At 50.3% G+C, this 27,042-nt stretch overlaps 1 protein-coding gene and 1 long non-coding RNA gene across 2 annotated transcripts in view; one reads left to right on the plus strand and one right to left on the minus strand.

The window, feature by feature from the left end:
* OBI1 (ORC ubiquitin ligase 1) overlaps positions 1 to 2,379 on the minus strand; it is a 121,292-nt gene extending 118,913 nt beyond the window's left edge. Inside the window, exon 1 of the mRNA XM_063952991.1 lies at positions 2,126 to 2,379. Coding sequence (XP_063809061.1) covers positions 2,126 to 2,197 — 72 coding nt within the window. The 5' untranslated portion in view covers positions 2,198 to 2,379. The remainder of the gene's footprint in view (positions 1 to 2,125) is intronic.
* LOC135018102 (uncharacterized) overlaps positions 2,321 to 27,042 on the plus strand; it is a 63,961-nt gene continuing 39,239 nt past the window's right edge. The window contains exon 1 of the long non-coding RNA XR_010215862.1: positions 2,321 to 2,606. This is a non-coding gene — a long non-coding RNA (uncharacterized LOC135018102). The remainder of the gene's footprint in view (positions 2,607 to 27,042) is intronic.

Below are 27,042 nucleotides of genomic sequence, written 5' to 3' on the forward strand. Positions count from 1 at the left end.
AACTTAATAAAATATGGCGGGGGCTCTTTTATATACATGTACAGTGCCCACCTGTACATGTATATAGTCATTTGCCATAGGAGAGGTATTCTATTGCTGCCCAGGGCGCCCCCCCTGCGCCCTGCACCCTTACAGTGACCGGAGTGTGTGAGGTGTATGGGAGCAATGACGCACAGCTGCAGTGCTGTGCGTTACCTCAGTGAAGCACCCGAGGGCTTCTGCCGCCTCAGTAGTCTTCTTTCTTTGTTTCTTCCGGCTCTGTGAGGAGAACGGCGGCGCGGCCCTGGGATGAACGCCCAGGACGAACCTGAGTTCCACTCCCTCTGGAGCTAATGGTGTCCAGTAACCGAGAAGCAGAGCCTATCATTTAAGTAGGTCTGCTCCTCTCTCCTCAGTCCCTCGATGCAGGGAGTCTGTTGCCAGCAGAGCTCCCTGAAAATAAGAAAAAAACCTAACAAATATACTTTCTTAGCAGGAAACTCAGGAGAGCTCCCTGCAGTGCACCCATCTTCCTCTGGGCACAGTCTAAAACTGAGGTCTGGAGGAGGGGCATAGAGGGAGGAACCAGTGCACACCCAGAGTCTAAAGTCTTTCTTAAAGTGCCCATGTCTCCTGTGGAGCCCGTCATTCCCCATGGTCCTTACGGAGTCCCAGCATCCTCTAGGACGCTAGAGAGAAAAAAATTAGAAAAAAATTTAACTAGCGCACTACTATGGGGCATAACATCAACTAGAGAATTATTAATAGGCATAACATTATCTGGGGTACTTCAAGTGTTCCTGCTAGGATGCGAGCAGGGAAGGGCGCAGAGGAGCAGGACCAAGTACAGTTGCACTTGCCAAAGGTGCTCGTGTGCTCAAGGGGGCGCGACCCTGCCGGCATGACTATTGGCGGTGGTACAGTCCTGTCAGCATCACAAATGGGGGCGTGCCCAGTCGTCGGCATCATTAATGGGAGCGTTTTAGCAGGGATCTCCCTTTAATGTGAATAAATGACGTGCACATGCGCATGCTATCTATTCACTTGGCAGCACAGACCAGGCAGGCTGTTTTAGCAGGGTGCCGGTAAAAGGGCACGGTGCATTTTTCCCTTTACATATCAGGCAGGATTGCTAAAACAGCCTAACATTAAAATACTTTACAAGAGAATTTTTACAGAAAATATTTGGCCATACACATCAGTCCCTGCCCCAGTGGAGCTTACAATCTATTTTCCCTACCACATGTACAAACACAATCATTCACATTAGGAATAATTTTTTTTGTTGGGAGCTAATTAATACCCCTTTTACACCGCACAAATAACCCGGTATAGACCCGGCATATTGCCGGGTCGGCATACGATGTGAAAGGGGCACAGCCGAAATCGAGGGTCACCTGACCCGGCAATTCATCCTGGGAATAAAGCAGCGTTATACCCCGGTTGAATACCGGGTCAGTGGTTGCGTAAAACGGGCTCCCGGGTCGATGCATCCCGGGACCCGTTTACTACAGCAGGAAGAGGCGGCGCGGAGATGATCTCATCTCCCAGCACCGCCTCCACCTCCCCCCAACCTCCAGCTCTGCCCCTCGCTGCTATGGCAACCCGCCCAGCATATTGCCGGGTCGGAGAAGCCTGCAGCAGCGGCCAATCCCGTGTGGGATCCAGCATTGGCAGTGTGAAAGAGGTATTAACCTACCAGTATAAATAGCGCCAACAATAACAGAACTCATTATATTTGATACACAGATCTAAGATGCTATAAAAAAAATAAAAAAAACAGAACAGAAAAAAAAAACAATGCATCCAATACATGTTTCCACAATCTAGTTATCATATGGATATTATACAACCAATCACTTTCTAGCTGTAATTTCCTTAGAACAGATTACAAAATGAAAGCCAACAAGGGACTGGTTGCTATGGGCAATACCGCAGGTTTCATACATGTCCCTAATAAATACGTTATTACCATACTGTGCCTGGCAGATTACAGCAGCAGATGAGTTTTACTGTACACGATCAGACTAGACATTAGAAACACCGCAGCTGTATGTAATGAGAGCAGAACAAGCCAACTTCTAGTGCGAGGAGACCAGGATGCAGCCTGCACTCAACCAGCGAGTGAAGGGAGAGCAGCACTTACCTTGCCCAGGCAGATGTGGCAGGTGATGGGGAGGGTGAGCGCGATGGTCACATTCTGCACGCTCTGTGCCATTGTGCCAGGTCCCTGTAAGATTAGGAAGTACAACACCCGTCGGTCTCCCCCGGTCCATGTACACACACACACAATGCGCAGCAGCTACGGAGCCCGACACAGCCCAAACACCTGCACAGTGCACACACAGGGAAACGCACTTCCGGCCTCGCTCGCGCTGCTTCAGGCATTTTAGCGCCATGGTAACGGCGGGGAGTCCTCGCTTTTGCCACCAGAGACCCCGCTGAGGTTTCATTACTCTGTCCTGTGTTATACAGCTCTAAAGTTATAGGGTATCACCTTGTATTTGAAACCGCCATGTGGGGCGTGTCCTCATTGCTTATTTTGAGTTTTTAGCTTGGAATTGTTTTTCTACAATATGGATATGAGCCGATAAACCAAGTGAATAGGGAGGTTACAGCTGAGTACTGTACGTACCATACACCCTAAAGCTGGGTATACACTAGACGATTTTTTAAACAAATTTGATTATAACGACCACGAACGTTATGACTAATTTTTTTATCTTCAAATTTGTATGCATTATGGTGCTAATTCAGACCTGATCGTAGCCGTTCAAAATTACGATCAGCCACCCTGACATGCAGGGGGGTGCCCAGCACAGGGCTAGACCGCCCCGCATGTCTGGCTCTCCTCCCGCCGCGCGGGTACAATAGTATCACACGGTGGCGATGCTATTGCACCCGGCAAGTAAGTCCCTACATTGCTGCGCTGCTATGGGACTTTTCGCCACACCCCGGATGGCGGTGGCTGTGTGTGATGTCATGAGGCCGCTGTGGCCCGCCCCCGCACGGTCCGGGCACGCCTGCGTTGCCTGGACCACGCCCCCAAAACGGCGCCGAACGCCACCAGCCCGCCCCCTCCCACCCAGCGAACGCCTCTGCCTGTCAGGCAGAGGCGATCGCTGGGCTGAGATTCCGGTCGCATCTCTGGCATGCACATACACACTGTGGCGCATGCGCAGTTCAGACCTGATCACCCGCTGTGCGAAAACGCACAGCAGTGATCAGGTCTGAATTAGCCCCTATATCGCTAGAGATGCACGCTCCTGCGGGTCGCTAGTGATGTCCTGTGTCATATGTACATGCAGCTAAATTTCAACTACGTAGTAATCGACTACAACCATATCATACCTTCCAACTGTCCTGATTTCTGCGGACAGTCCCGTTTTTTTGGGACTGTCCCGCTGTCCCACCCGCGGGCCTCAGTGTCTATTCACAGAGACGAGAGGGACTGGGGGCATGGCCAGCAGCTCACAGAGCGCTGGCCATGCCCCCCACAGTGACGGAAAACGGGAGCGCGAGCTCGGCATTACCGCAAAGCCACACCCCTTTTACTGAGATCATGTCCCCTGTTTCTCTGACGTCCTAAGTGGATGCTGGGGACTCCGTCAGGACCATGGGGATTAGCGGCTCCGCAGGAGACAGGGCACAAAAGTAAAAGCTTTAGGATCAGGTGGTGTGCACTGGCTCCTCCCCCTATGACCCTCCTCCAAGCCTCAGTTAGATTTTTGTGCCCGGCCGAGAAGGGTGCAATCTAGGTGGCTCTCCTAAAGAGCTGCTTAGAGTAAAAGTTTTGTTAGGTTTTTTTATTTTCAGTGAGTCCTGCTGGCAACAGGCTCACTGCATCGAGGGACTTATGGGCCCTACACACTGGCCGATATTTTGAAAGATATGAACGATCTCGTTCATAAATGAACGAGATCTCGTTCATATCTTTCAGTGTGGAGACTTAAGTGATGAACGATGCGCGTCCCCGCGCTCGTTCATCGCTGGTCTCCTGTCGGCTGTGCATGCAGGCCAATATGGACGATCTCGTCCATATTTGCCTGCACGTCTATGGAGCCGGGTGACGGGGGGAGTGAAGAAGCTTCACTCCCCCCGTCACTGCCCCCCCCCGCCGCCGGGTCGCTCGTCGGCCGTATCGGCCGTCGGGCACCTCGGCCAGTGAGTAGGGCCCATTAGGGGAGAGAAGTGAACTCACCTGCGTGCAGGATGGATTGGCTTCTTAGGCTACTGGACACCATTAGCTCCAGAGGGAGTCGGAACACAGGTCTCACCCTGGGGTTCGTCCCGGAGCCGCGCCGCCGACCCCCTTGCAGATGCCGAAAAGTGAAGAGGTCCAGAAACCGGCGGCAGAAGACTTTTCAGTCTTCATAAGGTAGCGCACAGCACTGCAGCTGTGCGCCATTGTTGTCAGCACACTTCATAGCAGCGGTCACTGAGGGTGCAGGGCGCTGGGGGGGGGCGCCCTGGGCAGCAATGATAGTACCTTATTCTGGCTAAAAATACATCACATATAGCCCCTGGGGGCTATATGGATGTATTTAACCCCTGCCAGGTCTCAGAAAAACGGGAGAAGAAGCCCGCCGAAAAGGGGGCGGGGCCTATTCTCCTCAGCACACAGCGCCATTTTCCCTCGCAGAAATGCTGGTGGGAAGGCTCCCAGGCTCTCCCCTGCACTGCACTACAGAAACAGGGTTAAAACAGAGAGGGGGGGCACTTATTTGGCGATATGACTATATATATTAAAATGCTATAAGGGAAAAACACTTATATAAAGGTTGTCCCTGTATAATTATAGCGTTTTTGGTGTGTGCTGGCAAACTCTCCCTCTGTCTCCCCAAAGGGCTAGTGGGGTCCTGTCCTCTATCAGAGCATTCCCTGTGTGTGTGCTGTGTGTCGGTACGTGTGTGTCGACATATATGAGGACGATGTTGGTGAGGAGGCGGAGCAATTGCCTGTAATGGTGATGTCACTCTCTAGGGAGTCGACACCGGAATGGATGGCTTATTCAAGGAATTACGTGATAATGTCAACAGAGACGGCCGGCAAACAAAATAGTACCTGTCCAGGCGTCTCAAACACCGTCAGGGGCTTTAAAACGCCCATTTACCTCAGTCGGTCGACACAGACACAGACACTGATTTCAGTGTCGACGGTGAAGAAACAAACGTATTTTCCTTTAGGGCCACACGTTACTTGTTAAGGGCAATGAAGGAGGTGTTACATATTTCTGATACTACAAGTACCACAAAAAAGGGTATTATGTGGGGTGTGAAAAAACTACCTGTAGTTTTTCCTGAATCAGATAAATTAAATGAAGTGTGTGATGATGCGTGGGTTTCCCCCGATAGAAAATTATTGGCGGTATACCCTTTCCCGCCAGAAGTTAGGGCGCGTTGGGAAACACCCCTTAGGGTGGATAAGGCGCTCACACGCTTATCAAAACAAGTGGCGGTACCATCTCCAGATAGGGCCGTCCTCAAGGAGCCAACTGATAGGAGGCTGGAAAATATCCTAAGAAGTATATACACACATACTGGTGTTATACTGCGACCAGCGATCGCCTCAGCCTGGATGTGCAGAGCTGGGGTGGCTTGGTCGGATTCCCTGACTAAAAATATTGATACCCTTGACAGGGACAGTATTTTATTGACTATAGAGCATTTAAAGGATGCATTTCTATATATACGAGATGCACAGAGGGATATTTGCACTCTGGCATCAAGAGTAAGTGCGATGTCCATATCTGCCAGAAGATGTTTATGGACACGACAGTGGTCAGGTGATGCAGATTCCAAACGGCACAAAGAAGTATTGCCGTATAAAGGGGAGGAGTTATTTGGGGTCGGTCCATCGGACCTGGTGGCCACGGCAACTGCTGGAAAATCCACCGTTTTTACCCTAAGTCACATCTCTGCAGAAAAAGACACCGTCTTTTCAGCCTCAGTCCTTTCGTCCCCATAAGAGTCATATCTGCCCAGGGATAGAGGAAAGGGAAGAAGACTGCAGCAGACAGCCCATTCCCAGGAACAGAAGCCTCCACCGCTTCTGCCAAGTTTCTCAGCATGACGCTGGGGCCGTACAGGACCCCTGGATCCTACAAGTAGGATCCCAGGGGTACAGATTGGAAAGTCGAGACGTTTCCCCCTCGCAGGTTCCTGAAGTCTGCTTTACCAACGTCTCCCTCCGACAGGGAGGCAGTATTGGAAACAATTCACAAGCTGTATTCCCAGCAGGTGATAATCAAAGTACCCCTCCTACAACAAGGAAAGGGGTATTATTCCACACTATGTTGTGGTACTGAAGCCAGAAGGCTCGGTGAGACCTATTCTAAATCTGAAATATTTGAACACTTACAAAGGTTCAAATCAAGATGGAGTCACTCAGAGCAGTGATAGCGAACCAGGAAGAAGGGGACTATAGGGTGTCCCGGGACATCAGGGATACTTACCTCCATGTCCCAATTTGCCCTTCTCACCAAGGGTACCTCAGGTTCGTGGTACAGAACTGTCACTATCAGTTTCAGACGCTGCCGTTTGGATTGTCCACGGCACCCCGGGTCTTTACCAAGGTAATTGCCGAAATGATGATTCTTCTTCAAAGAAAATGGACGACCTCCTGATAAGAGCAAGGTCCAGAGAACAGTTGGAGGTCGGAGTAGCACTATCTCAAGTAGTTCTACGACAGCACGGGTGGATTCTAAATATTCCAAAACCGCAGTTGTTTCCGACGACACATCGGCTGTTCCTAGGGATGATTCTGGACACAGTCCAGAAAAGGGTGTTTCTCCCGGAAAAGAAAGCCAGGGAGTTATCCGAGCTAGTCAGGAACCTCCTAAAACCAGGAAAAGTGTCAGTGCATCATTGCACAAGGGTCCTGGGAAAAATGGTGGCTTCTTACGAAGCGATTCCATTCGGCAGTTTTCACGCAAGAACTTTTCAGTGGGATCTGCTGGAAAAATGGTCCGGATCGCATCTTCAGATGCATCAGCGGATAACCCTGTCTCCAAGGACAAGGGTGTTTCTTCTGCGGTGGCTGCAAAGTACTCATCTACTAATGGGCCGCAGATTCGGCATTCAGGAAGGGTCCTGGTGACCAGGGATGCCAGCCTGAGAGGCTGGGGAGCAGTCACACAGGGAAAAAATTTCCAGGGAGTGTGATCAAGTCTGGAGAATTCTCTCCACATAAATATACTGGAGCTAAGGGCAAGTTACAATGCTCTAAGCTTAGCAAGACCTCTGCTTCAAGGTCAGCCGGTATTGATCCAGTGGGACAACATCACGGCAGTCGCCCACGTAAACAGACAGGGCGGCACAAGAAGCAGAAGGGCAATAGCAGAAACTGCAAGGATTCTTCGCTGGGCGGAAAATCAGGTGATAGCACTGTCAGCAGTGTTCATTCCGACGCCCGGGAGAGTGGGGATTTCATCGGGAAGTCTTCCACATGATTGTGAACCATTGGGAAAGACCAAAGGTGGACATGATGGCGTCCCGCCTGAACAAAAAACTGGACAGGTATTGCGCCAGGTCAAGAGACCCTCAGGCAATAGCTGTGGACGCTCTGGTAACACCGTGGGTGTACCAGTCAGTGTATGTGTTCCCTCCTCTGCTTCTCATACCCAAGGTACTGAGAATTATAAGACGTAGAGGAGTAAGAACTATACTCGTGGCTCCGGATTGGCCAAGAAGGACTTGGTACCTGGAACTTCAAGAGATGCTCACAGAGGACTCATGGCCTCTGCCGCTAAGAAGGGACTTGCTTCAGCAAGTACCATGTCTGTTCCAAGACTTACCGCGGCTGCGTTTGACGGCATGGCGGTTGAACGCCGGATCCTAAGGGAAAAAGGCATTCCGGAAGAGGTCATTCCTACCCTGGTCAAAGCCAGGAAGGAGGTGACCGCACAACATTATCACCACATGTGGCGAAAATATGTTGCGTGGTGTGAGGCCAGGAAGGCCCCACGAAGAAATTTCAACTCGGTCGATTCCTGCATTTCCTGCAAACAGGAGTGTCTATGGGCCTCAAATTGGGGTCCATTAAGGTTCAAATTTCGGCCCTGTCGATTTTCTTCCAGAAAGAATTGTCTTCAGTTCCTGAAGTCCAGAAGTTTGTCAAGGGAGTACTGCATATACAACCCCCTTTTGTGCCTCCAGTGGCACTGTGGGATCTCAACGTAGTTCTGGGATTCCTCAAATCACATTGGTTTAAACCGCTCAAATCTGTGGATTTGAAATATCTCACATGGAAAGTGACCATGCTGTTGGCCCTGGCCTCGGCCAGGCGAGTGTCAGAATTGGCGGCTTTGTCTCACAAAAGCCCATATCTGATTGTCCATTCGGACAGGGCAGAGCTGCGGACTCGTCCCCAGTTTCTCCCTACGGTGGTGTCAGTGTTTCACCTGAACCAGCTTATTGTGGTACCTGCGGCTACTAGGGACTTGGAGGACTCCAAGTTGCTAGATGTTGTCAGGGCCCTGAAAATATAGGTTTCCAGGACGGCTGGAGTCAGGAAAACTGACTTGCTGTTATCCTGTATGCACCCAATAAACTGGGTGCTCTTGCTTCTAAGCAGACGATTGCTAGTTGGATGTGTAGTACAATTCAGCTTGCACATGCTGTGGCAGGCCTGCCACAGCCAAAATATGTAAATGCCCATTCCACAAGGAAGGTGGGCTCATCTTGGGCGGCTGCCCGAGGGGTCTCGGCTTTACAACTTTGCCGAGCAGCTACTTGGTCAGGGGCACACCCTGACTGAGGAGGACCTGGAGTTCTCTCATTCGGTGCTGCAGAGTCATCCGCACTCTCCCGCCCGTTTGGGAGCTTTGGTATAATCCCCATGGTCCTGACGGAGTCCCCAGCATCCACTTAGGACGTCAGAGAAAATAAGAATTTACTTACCGATAATTCTATTTCTCGTAGTCCGTAGTGGATGCTGGGCGCCCATCCCAAGTGCGGATTGTCTGCAATACTTGTACATAGTTATTGTTACAAAAATCGGGTTATTATTGTTGTGAGCCATCTTTTCAGAGGCTCCGCTGTTATCATGCTGTTAACTGGGTTCAGATCACAGGTTGTACAGTGTGATTGGTGTGGCTGGTATGAGTCTTACCCGGGATTCAAAATCCTTCCTTATTGTGTACGCTCGTCCGGGCACAGTATCCTAACTGAGGCTTGGAGGAGGGTCATAGGGGGAGGAGCCAGTGCACACCACCTGATCCTAAAGCTTTTACTTTTGTGCCCTGTCTCCTGCGGAGCCGCTAATCCCCATGGTCCTGACGGAGTCCCCAGCATCCACTACGGACTACGAGAAATAGAATTATCGGTAAGTAAATTCTTATTTTCCGGAGTCACGCTTCTTTCCTCCTGAAAGTTGGGATGTATGACCATACTGTGCAGTGTGTACGCTACCGACGAGCGACATGTTAAATTAGGCTGAAACAATTTGATAGTATCAGATGACTCATGTATATACGTTTGGTCGTTTGTAAAATCTCTCAGTGTGTACGCACAATGGGGGTAATTCCAAGTTGATCGCAGCAGGAAATTTTTTAGCAGTTGGGCAAAACCATGTGCACTGCAGGGGAGGCAGATATAACATGTGCAGAGAGAGTAAGATTTGGGTGTGGTGTGTTCAATCTGCAATCTAAATTGCAGTGTAAAAATAAAGCAGCCAGTATTTCTCTGACGTCCTAGTGGATGCTGGGGACTCCGTAAGGACCATGGGGAATAGCGGCTCAGCAGGAGACTGGGCACAAAAGTAAAACTTTAGAACTACCTGGTGTGCACTGGCTCCTCCCCCTATGACCCTCCTCCAAGCCCCAGTTAGATTTTTGTGCCCGAACGAGAAGGGTGCACACTAGGTGGCTCTCCTGAGCTGCTTAGTAAAAAGTTTAGTTTTAGGTTTTTTATGTTCAGTGAGACCTGCTGGCAACAGGCTCACTGCATCGAGGGACTAAGGGGAGAAGAAGCGAACTCACCTGCGTGCAGAGTGGATTGGGCTTCTTAGGCTACTGGACATTAGCTCCAGAGGGACCGATCACAGGCCCAGCCATGGATAGGTCCCAGAGCCGCGCCGCCGGCAACCTTACAGAGCCAGAAGACAGAAGAGGTCCGGAAAATCGGCGGCAGAAGACGTCCTGTCTTCAACAAGGTAGCGCACAGCACTGCAGCTGTGCGCCATTGCTCTCAGCACACTTCACACTCCGGTCACTGAGGGTGCAGGGCGCTGGGGGGGGGCGCCCTGAGACGCAATAAAAACACCTTGGATGGCAAAAAAAATGCATCACATATAGCTCCTGGGCTATATGGATGAATTTAACCCCTGCCAAAATACACAGAAAAACGGGAGATAAGGCCGCCGAGAAGGGGGCGGAGCCTATCTCCTCAGCACACTGGCGCCATTTTCCCTCACAGCTCCGTTGGTGGGAAGCTCCCTGGCTCTCCCCTGCAGTCACTACACTACAGAAAGGGTTAAAAAAGAGAGGGGGGCACTAATTACGCGCAGTATTAAAAATAACAGCAGCTATAAGGGGAAAAACACTTATATAAGGTTATCCCTGTATATATATAGCGCTCTGGTGTGTGCTGGCAAACTCTCCCTCTGTCTCCCCACAGGGCTAGTGGGGTCCTGTCCTCTATCAGAGCATTCCCTGTGTGTGTGCTGTGTGTCGGTACGTTTGTGTCGACATGTATGAGGAGAAAAATGATGTGGAGACGGAGCAGATTGCCTGTAATAGTGATGTCACCCCCTAGGGGGTCGACACCTGAGTGGATGAACTGTTGGAAGGAATTACGTGACAGTGTCAGCTCTGTATAAAAGACAGTGGTTGACATGAGACAGCCGGCTACTCAGCTTGTGCCTGTCCAGACGTCTCATAGGCCGTCAGGGGCTCTAAAGCAGATATAGACGCCGACACGGATACTGACTCCAGTGTCGACGGTGAAGAGACAAATGTGACTTCCAGTAGGGCCACACGTTACATGATTGAGGCAATGAAAAATGTTTTACACATTTCTGATAATACGAGTACCACCAAAAAGGGGTATTATGTTCGGTGAGGAAAAACTACCTGTAGTTTTCCTGAATCTGAGAAATTAAATGAGGTGTGTAATGATGCGTGGGTTTCCCCCGATAACAACTGATAATTTCTAAAATGTTATTGGCATTATATCCTTTCCCGCCAGAGGTTAGGGTGCGTTGGGAAACACCCCCTAGGGTGGATAAAGCGCTCACACGCTTGTAAGAACAAGGGCTCTACCCTCTCCTGAGATGGCCGCCCTTAAGGATCCTGCTGATAGAAAGCAGGAGGGTATCCTAAAATGTATTTACACACATACTGGTGTTATACTGCGACCAGCAATCGCCTCAGCCTGGATGTGCAGTGCTGGGTTGGCGTGGTCGGATTCCCTGACTGAAAATATTGATAACCTAGATAGGGACAGTATATTATTGCCTATAGAGCATTTAAGAGATGCATTTCTATATATGCGTGATGCACAGCGGAATATTTGCCGACTGGCATCAAGTCTAAGTGCGTTGTCCATTTCTGCCAGTAGAGGGTTATGGACACGACAGTGGTCAGGTGATGCGGATTCCAAACGGCATTTGGAAGTATTGCCTTATTAAGGGGAGGAGTTATTTGGGGTCGGTCTTTCAGACCTGGTGGCCACGGCAACAGCTGGGAAATCCACGTTTGTACCCCAGGTCGCCTCTCAACATAAGAAGACGCCGTATTATCAGGCGCAGTCTTTTCGTGGGCAAGCGGGCAAAAGGTTCCTCATTTCTGCCCCGTGACAGAGGGAGAGAAAAAAGGCTGCAGAAATCAGCCAGTTCCCAGGAACAGAAACCCTCTCCCGCCTCTGCCAAGCCCTCAGTATGACGCTGGGGCTTTACAAGCAGAATCAGGCACGGTGGGGGCCCGTCTCAATGAATTTCAGTGCGCAGTGGGCTCACTCGCAAGTAGACCCCTGGATCCTTCAGGTGATATCTCAGGGGTACAAATTGGAATTCGAGACGTCTCCCCCTCGCCGTTTCCTAAAGTCGGCTTTACCGATGTCTCCTTCTGACAGGGAGGCAGTTTTGGAAGCCATTCACAAGCTGTATTCCCAGCAGGTGATAATCAAGGTACCCCTCCTGCAACAGGGAACGGGGTATTATTCCACACTGTTGTGGTACCGAAGCCGGACGGCTCGGTGAGACCGATTCTAAATCTAAAATCTTGAACACTTACATACGGAGGTTCAAATTCAAGATTGAGTCACTCAGAGCAGTGATTGCGAACCTGGAAGAAGGGGACTACATGATGTCTCGGGACATCAAGGATGCTTACCTTCATGTCCCAATTTACCCTTCTCACCAAGGGTACCTCAGGTTTATGGTACAGAACTGTCACTATCAGTTTCAGACGCTGCCGTATGGATGGTCCACGGCACCCCGGGTCTTTACCAATGGCCGAAATGATGATACTCCTTCGAAGGAAGGGAATTTTAGTTATCCCTTACTTGGACGATTCCCTGATAAGGGTAAGATCCAGGGAACAGTTGGAGGTCGGTGTAGCACTATCTCAGGTAGTGTTGCGGCAGCACGATTGGATTCTCAATATTCCAAAATCGCAGCTGATTCCGACGACTCGTCTTCTGTTCCTAGGGATGATCCTGGACACAGTCCAGAAAAAGGTGTTTCTCCCGGAGGAGAAAGTCAGGGAGTTATCCGAGCTAGTCGGGAACCTCCTATAACCGAGCCAAGTCTCAGTACATCAATGAAATGGTTCTGGGAAAAATGGTGGCTTCCTACGAAGCAATCCCATTCGACAGATTCCACGTAAGAACTTTCCAGTGGGACCTGCTGGACAAATGGTCCGGGTCGCATCTTCAGATGCATCAGCGGATAACCCTGTCACCAAGCACAAGGGTGTATCTCCTGTGGTGGTTGCAGAGTGCTCATCTTCTAGAGGGCAGCACATTCAGGACTGGGTCCTGGTGACCACGGATGCCAGCCTGCGAGGCTGGGGAGCAGTCACACAGGGAAGGAATTTCCAGAGCTTATGGTCAAGCCTGGAGACATCACTTCACATAAATATCCTGAAGCTAAGGGCCATTTACAATGCTCTAAGCTCAGCAAGACCTCTGCTTCAAGGTCACCCGGAGTTGATCCATTCGGACAACATCACGGCAGTCACCCACGTAAACAGACAGGGTGACACAAGAAGCAGGAGGGCAATGGCAGAAGCTGCAAGGATTCTTCGCTGGGCGGAAAATCATGTGATAGCACTGTCAGCAGTATTCATTCCGGGAGTGGACAACTGGGAAGCAGACTTCCTCAGCAGACACGACCTCCACCCGGGAGAGTGGGGACTTCACCCAGAAGTCTTCCACATGTTTATAAAACTCGACAAGTATTGCGCCAGGTCAAGGGACCCTCAGGCAATAGCTGTAGACGCTCTGGTAACACAGTGGGTGTACCAGTCAGTGTATGTGTTCCCTCCTCTGCCTCTCATACCCAAGGTACTGAGAATTATAAGATGGAGAGGAGTAAGCACTATATTCGTGGCTCCGGATGGGCCAAGAAGGACTTGGTAACCGGAACTTCAAGAGATGCTCACGGAGGATCCGTGGCCTCTACCTCTAAGAAGGGACCTGCTCCAGCAAGGACCCTGTCTGTTCCAAGAATTACCGCGGCTGCGTTTGACGGCATGGCGGTTGAACGCCGGATCCTGAAGGAGAAAGGCATTCCGGATGAAGTCATTCCTATCCTGATCAAAGCCAGGAAAGATATAACCGCAAAACATTATCACCGCATTTGGCGAAAATATGTTGCGTGGTGCGAGGCCAGTAAGGCCCCGACGGAGGAATTTTCAACTAGGTCGATTCCTACATTTCCTGCAAACAGGAGTGTCTATGGGCCTGAAATGGGGGTCCATTAAGGTTCAAATTTCGGCCCTGTCAATTTTCTTCCAAAAAGAACTAGCTTCAGTCCCTGAAGTTCAGACGTTTGTGAAAGGGGTACTGTATATACAGCCTCCTTTTGTGCCTCCAGTGGCACCTTGGGATCTTAATGTAGTTTTAGGGTTCCAAAAGTCACATTGGTTTGAACCACTTAAATATGTGGAGTTAAAATATCTCACATGGAAAGTGGTCATGCTGTTGGCCCTGGCCTGGGCCAGGTGCGTGTCAGAATTGGCGGCTTTATCCTGTAAAAGCCCTCATCTGATTTTCCATTCGGACAGGGCGGAATTGAGGACTTGTCCTCAGTTTCTCCCTAAGGTGGTTTTCAGCGTTTCACCTGAATCAACCTATTGTGGTGCCTGCGGCTACTAGGGACTTGGAGGACTCCAAGTTGCTAGACGTTGTCAGAGCCCTGGAAATATAGGTTTCCAGGACGGCTGGAGTCAGAAAATCTGACTCGTTGTTTATTCTGTATGCACCCAACAAGCTGGGTGCTCCTGCTTCTAAGCAGACTATTGCTCGTTGGATTTGTAGTACAATTCAACTTGCACATTCTGTGGCAGGCCTGCCACAGCCAAAATCTGTAAATGCCCATTCCACAAGGAAGGTGGGCTCATCCTGGGCGGCTGCCCGAGGGGTCTCGGCTTTACAACTTTGCCGAGCAGCTACGTGGTCAGGCGGGAACACGTTTGTAAAATTCTACAAATTTGATACCCTGGCTGAGGAGGACCTGGAGCTCTCTCATTTGGTGCTGCAGAGTCATCCGCACTCTCCCGCCCGTTTGGGAGCTTTGGTATAATCCCCATGGTCCTTACGGAGTCCCCAGCATCCACTAGGACGTCAGAGAAAATAAGAATTTACTTACCAATAATTCTATTTCTCGTAGTCCGTAGTGGATGCTGGGCGCCCATCCCAAGTGCGGATTGTCTGCAATACTGGTACATAGTTATTGTTACCAAAAAAATCGGGTTATTTCTGTAGTGAGCCATCTTGTCTAGAGGCTCCTCTGTTATCATGCTGTTAACTGGGTTTAGATCACAAGTTATATGGTGTGATTGGTGTGGCTGGTATGAGTCTTACCCGGGATTCAAAATCCTTCCTTATTGTGTACGCTCGTCCGGGCACAGTATCCTAACTGAGGCTTGGAGGAGGGTCATAGGGGGAGGAGCCAGTGCACACCAGGTAGTCCTAAAGCTTTACTTTTGTGCCCAGTCTCCTGCGGAGCCGCTATTCCCCATGGTCCTTACGGAGTCCCCAGCATCCACTACGGACTACGAGAAATAGAATTATCGGTAAGTAAATTCTTATTTTACCCTGCACAGAAACAAAATAACCCACCCAAATCTAACTCTCTCTGCAAATGTTATATCTGCCCCCCCTGCAGTGCACATGGTATTGCCCAACTGCTAAAAAATTTCCTGCTGCGATCAACTTGGAATTACCCCCAATATCATTTGTCCGGGAGTTCAAGGGAAATCATGAGCGACATTGTTTCTGCTGCGGGGTACACTTGGCTCCACAGGGAATGACATTGGGTTGTAGAGTAGGATCTTGATCCAATGGCACCAACAGGCTCAAAGCTTTGACCTTCTTCCCAGAATGCCTAGCGCCACCTCCTCTATAACCCCGCCTCCGTGCACAGGTACTCAGTTTTGTAGTTGGTGCCATGCAGTAAGCAGGCATACAACAGGGGGGCTGCTTCAGCAGCCCCGAGAAGAAGCTTTTAATGAAAAATAAAGACTTCAAGGGCTGCAGCAGAGACACTGACTGTGTTAGATGTCATTCTGACATCTCCTGCTGCAGCTCCATCACCTCACCCAGCGGCGCTGTATACTCCTGCGGCCTGGTTGCCGAGTACTTACAGCGGAGGCTCCGGTTTCTTCCAGTTAGTCACAGACACACTACCGCTGTTCTCCTGGATCGCGTGGCCGCACTCAGGGAGGAGGTAAGTGGATCCCCTCGGCGGTACCCGCTGTAAATCACGATGCCGCGCAGCCCGCCTCCCACCGGCCGCGCGGGATCACGATTTACAGCGGGTCCCGCCGAGGGGACCCACTTACCTCCTCCCTGAGTGCGGCCACGCGATCCAGGAGAACAGCGGTAGTGTGTGTGTGACTAGCTGGCGTGGACACTGGCAGTACAGGGACCCTAGTAGACCACCAGGGCAAGGGCACAGGTCGGTTTCCTCTCATAAACCGTTTTTTTATAAGCCCACAGTACCCGGTGGTGAAGTCCAGGAGGGGGATACGGCTTTGACCTGTAGCCCCTCCCCCAGACCCAGGGCGCCATTAAGAGTAAATGTTCCCACCCTGGAGCTGCATATCTCTCTCTCCCTCACTGCCTGTCAGCGTTTGGGCGCCATTAGGACAAGCTGACCTGATCCTGGGACTGTTTGGACAAATCCTCCTCTGTAAAGCCGCCTGCATGTCAGCGCTGTGCATTTTACAGGACACTTAAGTATTCTACATGTCTGCTGACAGTGTTAGTTAAGAAAGAGTGCATTTAGTCAGGGTTATATAGTACAAGTACCCTGTGATATACATCCAGTCTTTACTGTGCATTGTTATATCTATTGAGTGTATAGCTATACTTAGTACTACTTTGTATTGCTAGTCCAGTGCAGTTTTATTGCATGTCATAATTTCTGCACTGTGTAATGTGACTATGTGTGTGTGCATATAGCTGCTGTGTGACCTCCATTTCGTGTATCTCACTCAGATTGCTATCCCTATATTCTATAACCTGAGGGGGCTAAGTGCGTCAGGTTTATCATTTAATATACAGTAGGTGTTTCACAAGATATACTTAGTGTGTATTTTTCTCTGTGATTTTTAGTCACCATATACCTCTTGAATTCCCTGTTTGTGCTGTTACACTGCACAGGGGGTTCTTGTCAGGTATTGTGCTTCTGATATTGTACTGGGTTGCTATGCATTGAGCTTTCGAATATGTCAGCCACAAGGGGCAACAGAGCTGAGGCTGATCCCACATTGCATGATGGTGACGCTGCAGACGCATTTGAGGAAAATATAGCAGCTGAGGGTTCTGGTTCTGGGGGCTCCTTACCCCCCCAGTGGGATCGTAGCAACGGGGGTTCAAAATGACCCACCTTGGGCTACTTTCTCCACGCTTTTGAATACGCTGATAACTTGATTAACGCCCCCCTATGGGACCTACTATGCTGGTACAACCGCTTATGGTCCCCGCGGCTAACCCATGGGCAGATCAACTGTCTGCTCAGTTAATACAATTGATCCAATCATTGACTACTCAGAAGTCTTACCCTCGCCCACCTAAGACCAAGGGGTCCTCTAAGAGGGCCATTACTTCCTCACAATCTACCAACGCCCCATATACCTCGTCTGATGAGGATGGCGTTTATGCTGACCCCACAGATTCTGATCCTTTATACTGACCCCACAGATTCTGATCCTGACGCTTCTGATGGGGAATCTGCTTCACAGGTGGATGTTCCTGACTTGTTGGAGGCTATCAGGCTTCATCTTCAAAGTACTGATGACCCGGAGCCTGATGCTGCCCCTAAGAAACCGGACAGATTTAAACGTCAGAAAGTTCTTAAACAAGTTTTACCTCATTCTAACCATTTAGTTGACATACGTCAGGAGTCCTTGGAAAATCCAGGAAAGAAATTTACGCCTCACAAGAAGATGCTGGCTCGCTATCCCCTCGCTGCGGAGCTAAGTAAAACTTCGGAAACACCCCCACCAGTGGATTCGCAGGTGACGCGGCTGGTGGTATCCTAAGCTCTGCCTGTAACTACCGTCACGTCTCTGAAAGAACCGACGGATAAGCATGTGGAGGGTTGTTTAAAGGCGATTTACACCCTAGCAGGTGCTGCGCATCGGCCCACCATTGCAGCGACATGGGCTGCAGAGGCTATTGAAGCGTGGGCTCAGGAGTTGGAAGCTGAGATGTCTTCCAACACTTCTGATCATGCTAGACATTGCTTATCGTATACTGTCACAGCTTCTCATTACATTAAAGAGGCGGATTCTGATGCCGGTATTCTGGCGGCCAAGGCTTCTACTACGTCCATACTGGCTCACCAGATTCTATGGGTTTGGTCCTGGTCTGTGAGTCTGGACTCTAAGAAAACCCTGGAGGTATTCCCTTTTAAGGGAGACATCCTTTTCGGAGAAGACCTCAAAAGGATAGTGGCTGACTTAGCTTCTGCTAAAATAGCTTGTCTACCTAGTACTGCTCCTTCTGTACCGAAGACTAAGAGTACTTCCTTTCGCTCCTTTCGTCCTTCAGGGAAAGCAAAGGGTCAGGCGTACCCGAAAGAGGCTCACACTTCCAAACCCAATAAGCCCAAACGGGCCTGGGCTGCCCGTCAGCCTGCTTCCAAGACTGACAAGCCTGTCGCATGACGGGGCGAGCCTCCCTCTGGGGGATCCCAGGGTGGGGGGGCCGACTTCCAGGGTATACCCAGGAATGGTTGAAGACCACTTCCGATGCCTGGGTAGGGGAAGTCGTCACTCATGGTTACGCCATATCCTTCAAAAATCGCCCCCCTCATCAATTTTGCCTGACAGACGTCCCTTCGGATCAGGTGAAGGCAAAAACTCTTCATTCGGTGGTACAGTCCCTCCTGGACACAGGAGTGGTAGTACAGGTGCCTCTACCTCAGAGAGGCAAGGGGTACTATTCACCACTGTTCCTAGTCCCGAAACCGAATAGGTCCTCCTGGCCCATTCTCAACCTCAAGTCCTTGAACAAATTTGTGAGGGTCTCCAAGTTCCGTATGGAAACTCTTCGCTCTATTGTTCTGGCATTGGAACCTGGGGATTATATGGTCTCCCTGCTTACCTGCATATTCCCATTGCAATGTCGCATTAGCAATACCTGAGGTTTGCGATTGCCAACCTCCATTACCAATTCGGGCGTTACCTTTTGGTTTGACCACGGCTCCGTGAGTCTTCACCAAGGTCATGGCGGTAATGAAGGCGGTACTCCGCAGCCAAGGGGTCAAGATCCTACCGTACTTGGATGACTTGTTGATCCTGGCAAATTCCTCAGAAGTTCTCCTACGCCATCTGGATCTGACCATCCAGTTTCTGCAAACCCAAGGGTGGCTCATCAACTGGAAGAAATCTTCCCTGGTCCCTGCTCAGAGCATGGTGCACCTGGGGGCATTGTTGGATACTCACAACCAGCGGTTGTTCTTGTCTCAGGAGAAAGTCCTGAAGCTTCAAGACAGGATTCGATGCTTCCTATCACGTCCGCAAGTGTCGATACATTCGGCGATGCAAGTGCTAGGTCTCATGGTGTCGGCTTTCGACATGGTGGAGTATGCTCAATTCCATTCCCGCCCTCTGCAGAAACTGATTCTTGCCAAATGGGATGGCCTGCCTCACCGAATCACGTCTCAAATGATCTCATTGTCTCCGGAGATCCATCTGTCATTGAGCTGGTGGCTTCAGGACCAACGATTGAGCAGGGGTTGTCCCTTCTGGATCTCCAACTGGGTTCTTCTGACGACGGATGCCAGTCTGAGGGGTTGGGGCGCGGTGTTGGAGCAACACTCCCTTCAGTGTCGGTGGACCAAGGAGGAGTCTCTCCTCCCGATAAACATTCTGAAATTGCGGGCAGTGTTCAACTTATTGAACTTGGCCCAGCATTTAATACAGAACAGACCTCTTCAAGTACAGTCGGACAACGCCACCACGGTGGCTTACATCAATCATCAAGGTGGCACTCGAGGCCGCATGGCAATGAGGGAAGTTTCACGGAATCTTCAGTGGGCGGAACGCAATCTGCCAGCATATCGGCAGTATTCATTCTGGGGGTCCTAAACTGGGAAGCAGACTTTCTCAGTCATCAGGACGTACACGCCGGAGAGTGGAGCCTCCATCCAGAAGTGTTTCAACTCCTTGTGGACAGGTGGGGCCTTCCAGATGTGGACCTGATGGCATCTCAACACAATCACAAGGTTCCGGTCTTCGGAGCAAGGACAAGGAATCCTCAAGCAGCATTCGTGGATGCACTGGCAATTCCATGGAACTTTCGGCTGCCATACGTGTTCCCTCCGGTGTCACTCCTACCCAGAGTAATAAGGACGTTCAAGCAAGAAGGAGGAATCCTACTTTAGATCGCTCCAGCGTCGCCCAGACGGCATTGGTTCTCAGACCTTCAGGGTCTCTCAATAGAGCGTCCCCTTCTACTTCTGCAGCGACCAGATCTCCTCGTTCAGGGCCCCTGTGTATATCAGGATTTCTCTAACGTCCTAGTGGATGCTGGGAACTCCGTAAGGACCATGGGGGATAGCGGGCTCCGAAGGAGGCTGGGCACTCTAGAAAGATCTTAGACTACCTGGTGTGCACTGGCTCCTCCCACTATGACCCTCCTCCAAGCCTCAGTTAGATTTCGTGCCCGGCCGAGGTTGGATGCACACTAGGGGCTCTCCTGAGCTCTTAGAAAGTTATAGTCTTAGAATTTGTTATTTTCAGTGAGACCTGCTGGCAACAGGCTCACTGCAGCGAGGGACTAAGGGGAGAAGAAGCGAACTCGCCTGCTTGCAGACGGATTGGGCTTCTTAGGCTACTGGACACCATTAGCTCCAGAGGGATCGACCGCAGGCCCAGCCTTGATGTTCGGTCCCGGAGCCGCGCCGCCGTCCCCCTTACAGAGCCAGAAGCAGGAAGATGGTCCGGAAAATCGGCGGCATGAAGACATCCTGTCTTCACCAAGGTAGCGCACAGCACTGCAGCTGTGCGCCATTGCTCCTCACACACACTTCACACTCCGGTCACTGAGGGTGCAGGGCGCTGGGGGGGGCGCCCTGAGGCAGCAATAAAAACACCTTGGCTGGCTAAAATAACTCAATATATAGCCCCTGGGGCTATATATGAGGTAAATACCCCTGCCAGAATCCCAAAAAAAAGCGGGAGAATAGGCCGCGAAAAAGGGGCGGAGCCTATCTCCTCAGCACACTGGCGCCATTTTTCCCTCACAGCTCGGCTGGAAGGAAGCTCCCTGGCTCTTCCCTGCATTTCTACAGTACAGTAAGAGGGAAAAGAGAGGGGGGGCACTAAATTGGCACTGTATACAGTATAAGCAGCTATTAGGGACATAACTCAGTTAGTCCCTGTATGTATATAGCGCTCTGGTGTGTGCTGGCATACTCTTACTCTGTCCCCCCAAAGGGCTTTTGTGGGTCCTGTCCTCTATTTGAGCATTCCCTGTGTGTGTGGAGTGTGTCGGTACGGCTGTGTCGACATGTTTGAGGAGGATAATGATGTGGAGGGGGAGCAGATGCCTTTAGCAGAGATGTCACCCCCTGCGGGGCAGACACCTGAGTGGATGGTATTATGGCAAGAAATGAGTGCACGTATAGACTCCTTACATAAAAAATTTGACGACATGCCGACTGTGGGACAGCCGAGTCTTCAGCTCGTACCTGTCCAAGGGTCTCAAAAGTCATCAGGGGCTCTAAAACGCCCGTTATCTCAGGTGGCACAAGTAGATGTCGACACGGATACTGACGCCAGTGTCGACGACGATGAGTCAAATTTAATGCCCGTTAAGGCCATTCGCTGCATGATTGAGGCAATGAAAGAGGTGTTAAATATTTCTGATTTACATCCAGGTACCACAAAAAAGGGTATTATGTTTGGGGAGAAAAAACTACCTGTAGTTTTTCCCCCGTCAGATGAATTAAATGAAGTGTGTGAAGAAGCGTGGGCTTCCCCTGATAAGAAATTGGTGATTCCTAAGAAATTACTAATGGCGTTCCCTTTCCCGCCAGAGGATAGGTTACGTTGGGAAACACCCCCGAGGGTGGATAAAGCGCTCACACGTTTGTCAAAAAAGGTGGCACTACCGTCCCAGGATACGGCCGCCCTTAAGGAACCTGCTGATAGAAGGCAGGAGGCGATCCTGAAGTCTGTATATACACACTCAGGCATTATACTCAGACCAGCGATTGCGTCAGCTTGGATGTGCAGTGCTGCCGCTGCATGGTCAGATAACCTGTCAGAAAATATTGACACACTAGACAGAGACACGATCCTGTTAACAATTGACCATATCAAAGACTCAGTCTTATACATGAGAGATGCACAGAGGGAAATCTGCCGGCTGGCATCTAAAGTAAGTGCACTATCTATCTCTGCTAGGAGATGCTTATGGACTCGCCAGTGGACTGGAGATGCAGATTCCAAAAGGCACATGGAAGTTTTGCCTTATAAAGGGGAGGAATTATTTGGGGATGGTCTCTCCGACCTAGTTTCCACAGCAACGTCTGGGAAGTCATCATTTTTACCCCATGTCCCCTCACAGCCTAAGAAGGCGCCATTTTATCAGGTTCAGTCCTTTCGATCCCAGAAAAACAAGCGGGGAAAAGGAGGGTCTTTTCTGTCAAGAGGCAGAGGCAGGGGAAAAAGGCTGCAGCAAACAGCAGGTTCCCAGGAACAAAAGTCCTCCCCCGCTTCCTCTTCCAAGTCCGCCGCATGACGGTGGGGCTTCACAGGCGGAGCCAGGTACGGTGGGGGCTCGCCTCAGGAATTTCAGCGATCAGTGGGTTCGCTCACAGGTGGATCCCTGGATCCTTCAAATAGTATCTCAGGGATACAGGCTGGAATTCGAGGCGATTCCACCCCGCCGTTTCCTAAAATCCGCCTTGCCGATTGCTCCCTCAGACAGGGAGGCAGTGCTAGCGGCAATTCACAAGCTGTATTCCCAGCAGGTGATAATCAAGGTACCCCTACTTCAACAAGGCCGGGGTTACTATTCCACACTATTTGTGGTACCGAAACCGGACGGTTCGGTGAGACCCATTTTAAATTTGAAGTCCTTGAACACATACATAAAAAAATTCAAGTTCAAGATGGAATCGCTCAGGGCGGTTATTGCAAGCCTGGACGAGGGGGATTACATGGTATCCCTGGACATCAAGGATGCTTACCTGCATGTCCCCATTTACAATTCTCACCAGGAGTACCTCAGATTTGTGGTACAGGATTGCCATTACCAATTCCAGACGCTGCCGTTTGGACTCTCCACGGCACCGAGGGTATTTACCAAGGTTATGGCGGAAATGATGATACTCCTTCGAAAAAAGGGAGTTTTAATTATCCCATACTTGGACGATCTCCTAATAAAGGCACGATCCAAGGAACAGTTGTTAGTGGGAGTAGCACTATCTCAGGAAGTGCTGAGCCAGCACGGTTGGATTCTGAATATCCCAAAGTCACAGCTGGTCCCCACGACACGTCTAATGTTCCTGGGAATGATTCTGGACACGGCCCAGAAAAAAGTGTTTCTCCCGGAGGAGAAAGCCAGGGAGTTGTCTTCTCTAGTCAGAGACCTCCTAAAACCAAAACAGGTATCGGTGCATCACTGCACGCGGGTCCTGGGAAAGATGGTAGCTTCTTACGAAGCAATTCCATTCGGCAGGTTCCATGCCAGAATCTTTCAGTGGGACCTGTTGGACAAGTGGTCCGGATCGCATCTTCAGATGCATCGTTTAATAACCCTGTCTCCACGAACCAGGGTGTCTCTTCTGTGGTGGCTGCAGAGTGCTCATCTTCTGGAGGGCCGCAGATTCGGCATACAGGACTGGGTCCTGGTGACCACGGATGCCAGCCTACGAGGCTGGGGGGCAGTCACAAAGGGAAGAAATTTCCAAGGACTATGGTCAAGTCAGGAGACTGCCCTTCACATAAATATTCTGGAACTAAGGGCCATTTACAATGCCCTAAGTCAAGCAAAATCCCTGCTCCTACACCAGCCGGTGCTGATCCAGTCAGACAACATCACGGCAGTCGCCCATGTGAATCGACAGGGCGGCACAAGAAGCAGGACGGCGATGGCAGAAGCCACAAAAATTGTCCGATGGGCGGAGAATCATGTACTAGCACTGTCAGCAGTGTTCATCCCGGGAGTGGACAACTGGGAAGCAGACTTTCTCAGCAGGCACGACCTCCACCCGGGAGAGTGGGGACTTCATCCAGAAGTCTTCCAAATGATTGTAAATCAATGGGGTCGTCCACAGGTGGACATGATGGCGTCCCGCATAAACAAAAAACTAGAGAAGTATTGCGCCAGGTCAAGAGACCCTCAGGCGATAGCGGTGGACGCCCTAGTGACACCGTGGGTGTACCGGTCAGTGTATGTGTTCCCTCCTCTACCTCTCATACCAAAGGTACTGAGAATAATAAGAAAGCGAGGAGTAAACACAATTCTCGTGGTTCCGGATTGGCCAAGAAGAGCGTGGTACCCGGAACTTCAAGAGATGATCTCAGAGGACCCTTGGTCCCTGCCGCTCAGACAGGACCTGCTACAGCAGGGCCCCTGTCTGTTCCAAGACTTACCGCGGCTGCGTTTGACGGCATGGCGGTTGAACGCCGGATCCTGAAGGAAAAGGGCATTCCGGAGGAAGTCATTCCTACGCTTATTAAAGCCAGGAAAGATGTTACGGCAAAACATTATCACCGCATATGGCGGAAATATGTTGCATGGTGCGAGGCCAAAAAGGCCCCAACAGAGGAATTTCAACTGGGTCAATTTCTGCATTTCCTGCAAGCAGGAGTGAATATGGGCCTAAAACTAGGCTCCATTAAAGTACAGATCTCGGCTCTGTCGATTTTCTTTCAAAAGGAACTAGCTTCAGTACCTGAAGTTCAGACATTTGTGAAAGGAGTGCTGCATATTCAGCCCCCATTTGTGCCTCCTGTGGCACCTTGGGATCTCAACGTGATGTTGAATTTCTTGAAATCACATTGGTTTGAGCCACTAAAAACCGTGGATCTGAAATATCTCACATGGAAAGTGGTCATGTTATTGGCCCTGGCATCAGCCAGGCGAGTGTCAGAATTGGCGGCTTTATCATGTAAAAGCCCTTATCTGATTTTTCATATGGATAGGGCAGAATTGAGGACTCGTCCCCAGTTTCTCCCTAAGGTGGTGTCAGCGTTTCACCTGAACCAGCCTATTGTGGTGCCTGCGGCTACTAAGGATTTGGAGGACTCCAAGTTGCTAGACGTTGTCAGGGCCCTGAAAATATATGTTTCCAGGACGGCTGGAGTCAGAAAATCTGACTCGCTGTTTATCCTATATGCACCCAACAAGCTGGGTGCTCCTGCTTCTAAGCAGACTATTGCTCGTTGGATTTGTAGTACAATTCAGCTTGCACATACTGTGGCAGGCCTGCCACAGCCAAAATCTGTCAATGCCCATTCCACAAGGAAGGTGGGCTCATCTTGGGCGGCTGCCCGAGGGGTCTCGGCTTTACAACTTTGCCGAGCAGCTACTTGGTCAGGGGCAAACACGTTTGCAAAATTCTATAAATTTGATACCCTGGCTGAGGAGGACCTGGAGTTCTCTCATTCGGTGCTGCAGAGTCATCCGCACTCTCCCGCCCGTTTGGGAGCTTTGGTATAATCCCCATGGTCCTTACGGAGTTCCCAGCATCCACTAGGACGTTAGAGAAAATAAGAATTTACTCACCGGTAATTCTGTTTCTCGTAGTCCGTAGTGGATGCTGGGCGCCCATCCCAAGTGCGGTCTATCTGCAATACTTGTACATAGTTATTGTTAACTAAATCGGGTTATTGTTGAGCCATCTGTTGAGAGGCTCTATCGTTTCATACTGTTAACTGTGTTTCATATCACGAGTTGTTCGGTGTGATTGATGTGGCTGGTATGAGTCTTACCCGGGATTCAAAATCCTTCCTTATTGTGTACGCTCGTCCGGGCACAGTACCTAACTGAGGCTTGGAGGAGGGTCATAGTGGGAGGAGCCAGTGCACACCAGGTAGTCTAAGATCTTTCTAGAGTGCCCAGCCTCCTTCGGAGCCCGCTATCCCCCATGGTCCTTACGGAGTTCCCAGCATCCACTACGGACTACGAGAAACAGAATTACCGGTGAGTAAATTCTTATTTTAATCCGATTGGCCTTGACGGCGTGGCTCTTGAAGCTTCCATCTTAAAGGCCAAAGGATTTTCTGAGGTGGTCATTCAAACCATGTTGATGGCCCGGAAACCGACTTCTGCTCGGATTTATCATAGGGTCTGGAATTCTTACTTTGCTTGGTGCGCATCTAACAATCATGACGCTTACAAGTTTAGTACGGCCAAACTTTTGGCCTTTCTACAACAGGGCCTGGACTTGGGCCTTTGTCTGGCCTCCATCAAGGTTCATATTTCTGCCGGTTTGGTTCCAGAGAAAAATTGCAACTTTACCTGATGTTCATACATTCACTCAGGGTGTGTTGCTGATTCAACCTCCTTACGTCCCGCCTGTGGCTCCTTGGGACTTGTCGGTAGTTCTGGAGACGTTGCAAGGGTCTCCGTTTGAGCCTCTTGAATCGGCAGACCTTAAGTGGCTTTCTCTTAAGGTGTTGTTTCTGCTGGCTATTGCCTCTGCCAGACTGGTGTCGGATTTGGGTGCCTTGTCCTGTAAGTCACCATATCTGATTTTTCACTGTGACCAGGCGGTTCTTAGAACACGTCCCGGGTACTTACCTAAGGTGGTGTCTTCTTTCCACCTTAATCAGGAGATTGTGGTTCCGGCCTTTGTCTCTCCTGAATTGTCTTCCAAAGAGCGGTCTTTGGATGTGGTACGGGCTCTACATATCTATGTGAAGAGGACAGCTCCTATCAGGAAGTCTGATTCTCTCTTTGTACTGTTTGGTTTTCACAAACGTGGCTGGCCTGCTAATAAGCAGACCTTGGCCAGATGGATTAGAATGGTGATTGTACATGCTTATGTACAGGCTGGTCTTCCAGCTCCTGCTACCATTAAGGCCCATTCTACTCAGTCGGTTGGACCTTCTTGGGTGGCCCGCAGTGGTGCGACCCTTAAACAGTTGTGCAAGGCGGCTACGTGGTCCTCAGTGAACACATTCATAAGGTTCTGTGCCTTCGATACTTCCGCCTCCCAGGATACTTCCTTTGGACGCCGGGTTCTTGTGCCCGCTACAGTGCGTCCCCTCCCATAAGGAACTGCTTTAGGACATCCCCAATGTTATTCCCTGTGGAGCCCAGTGTACCCCACAGCAGAAAACGAGATTTATGGTAAGAACTTACCGTTGTTAAATCTCTTTCTTCAAGGTACACTGGGGTCCACCGGGCGCCCACCCTGATGCACTTAGCT

Source organism: Pseudophryne corroboree, chromosome 2, assembly GCF_028390025.1.
Source record: "Pseudophryne corroboree isolate aPseCor3 chromosome 2, aPseCor3.hap2, whole genome shotgun sequence".
NCBI lineage: Eukaryota > Metazoa > Chordata > Amphibia > Anura > Myobatrachidae > Pseudophryne > Pseudophryne corroboree.